At 39.8% G+C, this 10,894-nt stretch overlaps 1 protein-coding gene across 2 annotated transcripts in view; it reads right to left on the reverse strand.

Annotated features, from left to right (window-relative positions):
• arhgap21b (Rho GTPase activating protein 21b) overlaps positions 1 to 10,100 on the reverse strand; it is a 36,762-nt gene extending 26,662 nt beyond the window's left edge. For both annotated transcript variants that reach the window (XM_054767947.1, XM_054767946.1), the window contains exons 1-2: positions 9,896 to 10,100; positions 6,064 to 6,223 (exon numbers count right to left, since the gene is read on the reverse strand). In XM_054767947.1, coding sequence (XP_054623922.1) covers positions 6,064 to 6,135 — 72 coding nt within the window. In that variant the 5' untranslated portion in view covers positions 6,136 to 6,223; positions 9,896 to 10,100. The remainder of the gene's footprint in view (positions 1 to 6,063; positions 6,224 to 9,895) is intronic.
• Between the last annotated feature and the right edge of the window lie 794 nt (positions 10,101 to 10,894).

Raw genomic sequence — 10,894 nt, forward strand, 5'->3', positions numbered from 1 at the left:
GATGGATGGGATGGATGGATAGAAATCTGTTCTACAAATTGTGTGTCCAGGTTTATGATAGTGCAGGTATATCCAACTTCCAGCAGTATTAAAGCTACTTTGACAAAAAGACAGTAGAGTTGAGCTATTTGCGTTCTATGTGACTGGCAACATTTCAATTGTACTTGTACTTTGTAAATAAAAAAGCACATCTCCAATCAAAAAGTGTGCTCATTGTCTTAATGCAATTTTGTGGTAATTTGTCATTAAATACAGGCATAATGTCTGAATTGAAGAGTTATAAAAATCCTAAGAGTTGAAGTAAATATTCTTTGAACTACTCAAAAACTGAATGGAGAAAGCAAGAGCAGAGAGCAAGGTTGTTAAGTGACACTCAAAAAGTAAGTTAACACATACCCCATAAACGTGACAGCCAAATGCAGCTTCCCTGTGGGATAAAAACAAGCTCTGAACGAACCATATTACTTGTTTGTTTTAAAGACAAAATGTCACCATGGTTTTAAAAAAAAGTCACATTTGGAGTCCATGGACCAAAGGCTAGCCGGATAACTTGAGCAAGCTGCCGCCAGAGAGAGAAGAAAGTGAGAGCCAGGCAAAATGTGTACACAAAGACGGTAGAAAAGTCGATCAAATGCGATTGAAACGTGAGCGATCACACACGCTGGCATCGATAGGCTTAGACTGTGACAAGATATCGTCAATTGACTCCACATTTTAGAGACTATTTTTAGACTATGTTTCATTCTCGTGGTAATAAGGGACAAAGTGCGTCACTTGTCAAAGGGCATACTTTTATCTGGTTGCACATGCGCGATTAGATGAAAAATGTATCTCATATTTTAGTCACAAAATGCAACCATTTAGTCGCAGTCTGGAGCTCTGATCTTGACCATTTCTGCATAGAGTGGAGTTCCCTAAATTTTGTGTGCTCAAGACCTTCATGAGAAAGGTTATTATATAGAAGATTCAAAATGTACTGTTGAAATCAATCTTAAGTTGTATGCGGTCTATTGAACTTCAACATGACATCGGCTATGGAAAGTACAATATTGGCAAAGGAACAGGAGTTCAGAACATTCAGTGAGTTGGTTCTGTTGCTACACAACTGTTAATGTTTGTTAAAACATTTTGTTCTGCATAGATTTATAAGCACACGCACACACACATTCCCCTGCCTTTTCTTTTTAAAATTACATAAGTTAGTATTTAAAAACAACAATCTAGTAAGTGATTTCCCCATGGTCGATCAAGGGAATTTGGTCAAATGCCCTTTCCTAGGAGCAGCACACATCACTAGACAAAACTGTGACCAGCTTATCTGTTGAGTGCAAAATGGGTTCAAACACAGTGCTAGGGCCTTACTTCACTACTATGGCTGGCTGGGAAGCACTCATACAGATGCAGCTGACACCTGCGTGTTTTTGATTAAACTAGCACAACCAGTTTTGCTGTTTTGTTTGCAGTTTACAGAGCTTGTTTTATGATTAGAGTGCATCCAAGTAAAAGTCTGCGCCGTTTGAGCGCTGGAATGTTTTGTGCCACAGCAACATACTGTAATCCATAGCCAGAGAGCCATTTCTGGTAATATGACAATGGATCAACTGGATGATTGAGATGCCGACAAACAGGATCTGATTCGGCAGGAAGCGCATGTGGCCATTCCCAGCCCTTCTAATCTTCAGATGTTGACGGAGGTGGGGGCCTCCATTCCAAGCGGTGTTATCATTGCCACATGTATAGTTAATAATGTTGTGAAATTCCAGCTCAATGAACTCCAGGCCTGAATTTCTCTAGTGCCCTGGAAGTCAGTCTTCCCCACCCTTCACAGGTAAATTTCATCGCATGGGAGCAGGGCCAAAAAGACGAAAAGGGTCACATTATAGCACACACCCACCACAACCTGAGTGTCTCTCACTCATTTATGAATCATAAGAATGCTGGTATTTGCACTAGGTGAGGCAGCCTGGAATCAACTCTTGGAATCAAACAGTCATCAGGTCTGTCTCCCAGAGCATTTCAGACACAAAATCCTCGTTTAACCTAATCAGTGCCCTGACCCAGACATCACAAACAACCTAGTCTTGCCTGTGCCATAAAACCTGTTGTTTACACTGGATGACACACTCCTATGTTTACAATGGCAGCACTGTTTCTATTTGGGGCCACGTACATTGCCAAGCTGTTGTACACCCCCCTCCCCTCTGCTATACGTAATGTGTACGGCAAGAGGAGCACAATAATTGTATGACATGTCTTTATTTGAGCGTGCAGTGGGTTTCTACTTATGGATTATTTTAAAGTCTTTCCATTGATTTCTTTTGTAAATTGTAACAGTGCTTAAAAACTACAGCTGATGTCACCAAATGATATTCCACCTTAAACTCTGAAAAGGAGTCAAGTACACAATCCTAAAATGTTTGGGAACCAGATTCTCTGAGGGCTGCTAAATTCTACACCACCTCTCATTCAAAGCAAACACTTTGCCGTGAAAACACTGAGGTAATGACACAGGGACCGCCGGTGAGCCCTGGGTGTCTCAGTTTTGTAACGTAGGTTTAGGAGTAGAGCCGACATGAGATTTTTGGGGCCCATGCCAATACAGATACAAATATTAGGAGCCGAAAAAAGCCAATATCCGATACATCGGCCGATATCCAATATATTGGCAGAAAACTGATATGTCGGCCAATATATGAAATAAGAGCACTGATACACATGGGATATACTGTATGTGCATGAACATAAATTCTTTTAATGCTCAAAATAGGATTCAACACAAAGAAACAGAAAATTTTTAAATTAAAATAAGCACATTTAATTAGTAACACTGTCGACATAAGGACATCCCTCTTTGTGATTTACTTTTAGGTGTTTCCACAAATTAGTAGTGTTCTTTGCTTTGCTGGTGCTGGAGCCCTGGCTAACTTGCGCACTGCAGATGTTGCATCTACCGCCTATTGAGTCTTTTGTCAAGTGGCTTCACACCTTACTCTTCCTCTCTGTTTGTAAAATGAAAATATATACATTTAGTGCATTTTGGTAATTAGCCTAGAATATGATACTATAGTTGACCATTTTTAAATAAAAATAAATGGCTGCATTTGGCTGACCGTGATAATGCATAGGCTATCTTTGTCTTTTCCCCCTGAGACATTGCAGACATAACCACAAAGTAACAGGAAGCAACAGACTTCTTCTATCCAATTGTGGCTCTATTTTCCCTTCCGATTGCCATCACTTTGCCATGCGATTCGCGTGCAGAGGCTTCTGTAAAAGGCAGGCAGCCCAAATGAGATGAACACTGACCTTTTATGAGGCCAAGACTGTGGAGACTGGGGCAAGAGCGGTTTGTCCATAGCTCCCTGCAGCGCTAAATATGGATCATGCTTCATCATCCAAAGCAATAATCTGTTTCACGCCACTCTCATTTCCCTCTCTCATGGTGAGACAATGTGCAGGTTATGTGGATCATAAAATAAGGCTCCTTGCAAAAACAGCAAACGAGAATGAATCATTTAACATGCATATCGGATCCGCAACTAATCAAAAAAATACCACAGACATTTCAGATAAAAGCATATCGATCTTTGGCATACTCTACAGTACAGTATATATGAGCAGAGGAATCCAAGGCGGGCCGCACGGTGGCCTAGTGGTTAGCATGTTGGCCACACAGTCAGCAGATCAGGAAGATCTGGGTTATCTCCATTGGGCATCTCTCTGTGGAGTTTGCATGTTCTGCGTGGGTTTTTGTAATGTCGGAGGAAACCGGAGTACCCGCATGTTAGGTTAATTGGTGACTCTAAAACCAGATTTAGCGACAATGTCGCCAAGTTGGCAACACTGACAAACTGATGAGACAAACCAATATTTTAACTGATGTAAATTTCTAGGTTTCTCTACACAGATGCTACTACACCCTCATATACATATCTAGAGTTGCGAGCAATTGTGTAAAGTGTATTGCGGTTCAAACATTGCTCCCTCACCCTATTGCGGTTTTTCAAACATTAATTAATTAATGAACGATCTAGAAGGCTCTAATGATGGTAAAAAAAATTATTTTGAATGTCATAAACAGGTTTTCTATGCTCTAACTAAGAAAATACAGTATTTCACTTATTAACATTGAAACCTACTTCGCAGAAATCCACTTATCAAGGTCGGGTCTGGAACCAATTAGCAGCGATAAACAAGAAATTACTGTATAACCAATTTTTCAATCCATGTTTCCAAAAACTCTAAGGCCCAGAGACTCCATGTGGGCCACGGGTTTTTCCTTTCTGGATTATTTTGAAGTCTTTCCATTGATTTGTTGATGCGGTGTGCTTCCGCCTCAATATTAGCACATGAATTGGTTGCTGATGCAGCCTCATTAAAGGAGGGATTTCCACAACTGAAGCGTTACACTCACATCACACCTCAAATCAAGTTAAGGCTTGTTATGTTAAAGCCAGATTGTTTATTCATTGCAACAATGGAATAACACATAATAACAAATAATGTTTACAATGTTCATCGGTATCAGAATTACTAGAAGCTAGTAACGTCATTAATTTAACTCATGCAGGCAGTTAAGAGGCTATACAGTAGCTGGTTGTTGAGAATAACATAGATGAGCAGATAATTCATGTCTTTTTCTTGGTTTTGCTGTGAACATAGAAAAGTCTGCATGAGTGCCACCATGTTAGTTGGTATATATATGTGTTCCTGATATACTATTTGAGTGCCATGACAAAACATGTCTGTAACAACATTAAAAGAAAATCTAATAAGGGGCGAGCCTGTCATCAGCTAACTGCTTTAATAGCTAATTGATTACTGGGAGGACTTCTATCCTACTTGGATCCTAGTGCCATATAAAGTTGCCACCATGAGGGATTTTGCATCACTAATGACTATTCACACAGAAAATGCTAAGGGATGAATGTTAGATTAAATGTGGAAGCTAAAATCTAATAAACCATAGTTTCGGTGAGCAGATATCTTTCTACTTTAAATAATAGCGATAGCTACTTATTTTACTGGGATGTTCTGCTGTCCACTCGTTTGTTTGTCATCAGTTCATTAGTCGGTCTATCATTTACAGGTAGTTATTAGTAATCTAGTTAGTCGATAAATTCATGATAAGTCCATCAGTTAGTTACTTATTTGGTTGGCCAATACACTCATTTGTTAGTTGTCGGGTCGTCAGTTAATTCATTCGTCAGTTAGCAGGTCGGGCAGCCGGCAAGTCAGCCTACTTGCTTTGTTTGCCTGGTTAATGGTTAGTCGGCCGAGAAGTCAACCAGTTAGTTCGTTAATCAGTCAGTTCACTTGTTCAATTGTCGGCAGCTCTTTATTTAGTTTATTCGTTAATTGATTGGTCAGTTAGTTGTTATAGGGTGGTAACAACTTAAATATATCAAAAGGCTTGTTGCAAAAAATGCTGGTCACCACCAATTTCTAATTTGACGCGCTGCACTTCAGTAGCCCTTGGTTAAGTAGTAGCCTTCAGTAGTTTGTTAGCTAAAAACCCAAATAAATTGCTGTAAAAAGTAAATCAATAAATAAAATAAATTTTAAAAAAAGGACAACAATAGTTACAAACACAAACAGCTCGGCCAAAGTATCAAGCACACATACACCCCCAACAACACTGAATAAAGAGATGACTCTGGAAACCCTGAATCAGCGAACCCCCTTTCCAATGAAACATCACTGTTCACCATCTAAAGTACATCATGTTATTTATAATTACCGGTGGTCCTCGTTCTAGGGCGTTCCGTAGGACGACTGTTTGTGGTTCGTACACAGGACGAAGCGGAGTAATCAACATTGGCTGCATGCCTGGTACAAGCCACTCAAACCATCAGAGATGGTATTGTAGATATAGTGTCTTTTATTTTGTTACAGTGGCATTTAATTCTTATATTTAATATTTTTATGACTGTATTTAATATGTCCTTCATGTGTTCTGTGTACAGTGTGGGTGACTAGGTATAAGTTCCGACATACACTTAACTCAACTTACATCACAGTCATACGAACGGAACACGTTCGTAACCAGCTGAAGCCACATACCTCACAGAAAGACAATCTCGCTTGCTGTCGCTCCTCATCTTCACAAGAGTGAGTCCAACGTGATGCCATCATTCAATTTGACTTAAAATCCTCTCAGTGAACACCCGCAATTTGTGATCCATGCATTACACCTTCATCCTTGCTGGATTTTTTAATCCATCTGAAAGAAAGAGGACAAACAAATTGTTTATACTAGTATGTTTGCATTCTAATGACTGGCACTGACAGATCCACATGTATAACAGTCTGCAGAGCAAAATAATTCACTACATTTGTGCACATTATGGTAGCCCATATGCTTTTGCTACTGTGCAGTGACTTCAATTACAGTAGAACCTCGGTTTTCGACAAAAAATATTGCCAAAAATAGGTCTTTTCGTACACTATCTCGGTTATCATACGGCTTAACAAACTAGTCATGTGCTCAAACAAAGCATCCACGCATTGGTGACTTAGTCTGTGTGAAGAATGGATAGTGGTTCTTTTAGAGTTGTGACACTATAGACCAGGAGTGTCAAACATACGGCCCGCGGCCAAAACAGTCGTGCTATCGGATTCAATCCGGCCAGTTGGATGAATTTTGAAAGTAAAAAAATGCATAAAAAGATACAAACTCAAAATTCTTAATAAACACTACTACTAAATCATCCCCTTGGGGTCGCACTGTGTTAGTGAGAGAAGCGGGGCGCACTGTTTTAATCAAAATAGAAGAAGAGGCACAGGAGACTGCTTCCTATTCATTCAGAGAAATGAATGGGAAACGTGTGCTTGGTGTTTAATCAACGTTTGTCAGTCCTCTTTGAAAATAATACAGTATTCAGGGCTCCAGACTGCAACTAAATGGTCACAGTAAATTTTCAATCTACCCACGCATGTGAGACCAGATAAAAAGTGTCCTCGTTGACAAGGGCTTTGTCCCTTATTATCGTGAGAATGAAAAATAGTCTAAAATGTGGAGTCAATTGACGACAGCTTGTCAGAGTCTAAGCCTATCGATGCCAACGTGATCGCTCACGGTTCAATTACATTGATCGATTTTTCTACCATCTTTGTTTACAGATTTTGCCTGGCTCTCACTTTCTTCTGTCTCTCTGGTGGCAACTAGCTAGCTAGAGTTATCCGCCTAGCCTCTGGTCCACGGACTCCAAATGTGACTTTTATTCTTAACCACAGTCACATTTTGTCTTTAAAACAAACAAGCAATGCGGTTCGTTCAGCGCTTGTTTTTATGCCACACGGAAGCTAGGCTTATGGGGTACGTGCTAACTTACTTTTTAAAGTGTCACTTGACAACGTTGCTCTCTGCTTTTGCTCTCTTCACTCTGATTTTGAGTACACAAAATCACAGCACTATCATAAATCTGGACACTCAGTTTATACTGTTTTATACTGTCCTGTTTAAGCAGTACAGATTTCTATGAGAAAAAGTATTTAAATCATTATTTTATTCTGTTAATTGTGTTATTTTTAACAAAGAAATATATTATTGAACAATTCATTTCCCATGTATTAGTGTTACTCGGCCATCTTAATTACGTGTGTTCCACAGTGGAAGAAGATGAGAGCGTCTTCATCACTTACAACTTCATGTTAACAAATCCGAACTAACCCTTAAACTCCTAAAAAGGAAGAAAAAAGAAACACCAAAGAAGAAGAAGGTGGCGGATGAATTTAAAAAGAGGGCGGGATTAGAATGAATAGCAATTATAAGTCTTCTTCTTTACTTTCGGCTTTTCCCTTCAGGGGTCGCCACAGCGAATCAATTGTCTCCATCTAACCCTGTCTTCTGCATCCTCTTCTCTCACACCAACTACCTTCATGTCCTCTTTCACTACATCCATAAACCTCCTCTTTGGTCTTCCTCTAGGTTAATAGCACTTATAAGTAATACAGTGAAAATGAGAGGAAATGTAAATGTTTACTTTGCAAGTTGATGTAAATTTTCTGCTTGCGCTCCTAAAAATTCTACGTTTGGGGCCACTGGGCTCCGAGTAAAAAAAGTTCATCTGGAGCCCTGGTATTCGATGCCACTATGAGACTCATCATGGCAAAAAATACAACATCTTGCAAGAACAACTGTGTAGAGAGAAGATCATTTTTCACCCGGAGTTGAGGGGTCAGTGAAGCAGCAGTAAAAGGCAGCTAGCTAATTGCTAAAGAAAAAGCTTTAGCAGCAAAGCCGTATTCCGATTGTGAGTTTGTTAAACCATGCATGATGAATGCTGCAGAAATTGTGTGTCCCGAGAAGTGACAAGCATTTGCCAACATTAGCCGGATGAGGAATACTATGGCAAAAAGGATATCCAAAGTACTGTACCGTCAGATTTAGACGGGAAGTTGAAACGCAAAGTCAAGTCATTTCTTTCATTTTCTGTTGCAATTGATGGGCCCACTCACATTACCGATCAACTGGCTCTATTCATTTATTTATTCATGCAGACCATAAGATGCCTAAGTTTCAGGTGCAAATACAAGTACAAATACAAATTTTCTGACATTTTGGATTTTTGGAGTGCTTTCTGCTATAATTTTAACACTGGTCTGCGTAATGGCAAGCATCGAGTGGTAACGGTGCTTTATAGAAGTATATACAGTAGTTTGGAAGCTTTTTGCGAAATCTGAGCTGCTGAAACTAGCGGAATACAAAAATTAACATATTCAAAAGAGCACACTGCATTTTGTTTTGGAATAATTGACTTTCATCATTAATATGTCACCAAAGTTGCCTAATCAAGTCCTTACTTGAAGCATTCATTTTCACTGCGCTGTGCTTGGTCTGATGGACTAGAATACCAAACCACAAATGAACGCAGCATTAGCAAACCAGAGAGGATGAGCTATGATGTTAATTTTAAGAAACATAATATGGCCCGTGGCTGTTTTTTTTTTTCCAACAACAAAAAATGGGAAAAATATAAGAAGAAAAAGGAACAATGTCAACAGAAAAACACTGAACCGCTGATGCTAATAACAACAAAATGCTAGGTCTATAAATATGTATCTAACCTTTTTTAGCCTTTTTACAAAATAAAAAATATATATATATACTGTAGCGTTTTTGTAATCTGTTTTAAGATAATGGTGATCAATGAAGATGAGTCAAACGACTGAGCAGCTAAGAAATACAATTAATAAAATATGTTGAATATAAAATGACTTCACTGATATGGCAAACTTGGCTAAACGAAGATTTGTCTTAAAAAGAGGAGTCGTCTTATGTCCAGGGTCGCCTGATATTCGGGGCAGTCTTATATTCTCAATACTATAATTCGGCTTCCCGTTTAAATGTGACCTAGATGCTACAATGGTTAAAAACACTTTGAAAATCATATGAAGCTAGGATTTGTGTATAATAAGTGGAGGCGTGTTAAGGGACGAGAAACCTCATGGACAAACCACCAGTACTTGTTGTCGCAGCAACGTGGACACTAGTCGACGCTGCATCATCAATGACCAGCAACAAGTGAGCCAAGGACGAAAAACATTGAGGTTATTTGCGTTTTAGATGTATATATATATATACACACATGATTTTACACGTTGTACTGCAAAAATAATAAAAATAATAACATGGGTTTTGTGATTTAAAGACGGCTATTGTTTTGTTCGACAGCACCTCCCCGACTGTTGATGTCATAGGAACGAGTCAATTGAAATATCACTTACTTCACTTGTGTAAGGGTGAATACCCGCACAAACTACCCACCAAGTGAGCGATAGGATGGTATCTTGAGAGCAAGGCTGGTCAAAGTCGTAAACAAAGGTGAAAAATAAAGTTAACTCGTAGGCTAGTTAGCAGCCATGCTAACGGCTGGAGTTGAAACAAAGTTACCTGAGTAGCTGCGGCGGGGTGTCGTTCCAGGCGAGCAGCAACAGCAGCGGTCGTCGATAAAAGCGAGTAAAACTGGAGCAAATGGGCTCCGATGTGGGTTGACATAATGTAATTTAATTTGACTACAAAAGGCAGCCCGCACAAGGGAGGCGCATGGTGTAGTTCTGTAGTTCTGTGGCTGCCGGAGTTTTTTTTTTTTTGGTTCGAGCGTTCCCAACTCCCTGGGAGTCCACCTTCGGTCAACAGGACACGCTCAGCCAATCACAGACGGCCTTGCATTTGATCCGACCAATCAGGGGCGTGTTTACACCGAGTCACCATAGTACTGCGAAAAGCTTGTGTCGAGCATTAATCGAACATAATCTCAGTGTTTATCATGGTGCATATAACTCAATTTACAGTTTCATTTTAAAAAGGAAGCTGGTCAAGGGGGGGGGGGGGGGGGTTGGCATGTTGATGGCAGTACATGAGGAATGCAATAATCTGTGCAGGCCATTTAAATGCATGCTTCTCTATGAAGCTGGCTGACTGAGGGGCTTGCTGTGCTCCAATCCTCGAGGGCCCCCACCGACAAATGTCCCCCTTTATCCCCAGTCGAACAGAAGGGGCCACCTGTTTCTTTTGGCCATAGTTGGCTTTTGTTGCAGCAGCAGCAAAGGTCAGCTCAGGCAGGGTAATTTCACAAAGCTGGCTTGTCACTGTGTATATGCACATAAAACTCATATATCGTCCAAAGTACAGTCCTAAAAAACTCAAGTAAAAGTAACCAACTCCAAATGTACTTTTACTTTTCACTGCAAAAAATGCAGCACAAGTCTCAAACCACATGTTCTTTGACCTCCAGGAGTTACAGCATAAAAATAAAATAAGTCATCACCTTCCTGCAGAATTTAGCGCTGGATGGCTGTCCAGCCCATCCTTAACTGTTGTTTCCAGCATTTTTTTCATTTTTATTAAACATTTTTCTTTCATTATGTACAATCTAGTGATGGACAACAA

This window comes from Dunckerocampus dactyliophorus, chromosome 2 (assembly GCF_027744805.1).
Source record: "Dunckerocampus dactyliophorus isolate RoL2022-P2 chromosome 2, RoL_Ddac_1.1, whole genome shotgun sequence".
NCBI classification, from domain to species: Eukaryota; Metazoa; Chordata; class Actinopteri; order Syngnathiformes; family Syngnathidae; genus Dunckerocampus; species Dunckerocampus dactyliophorus.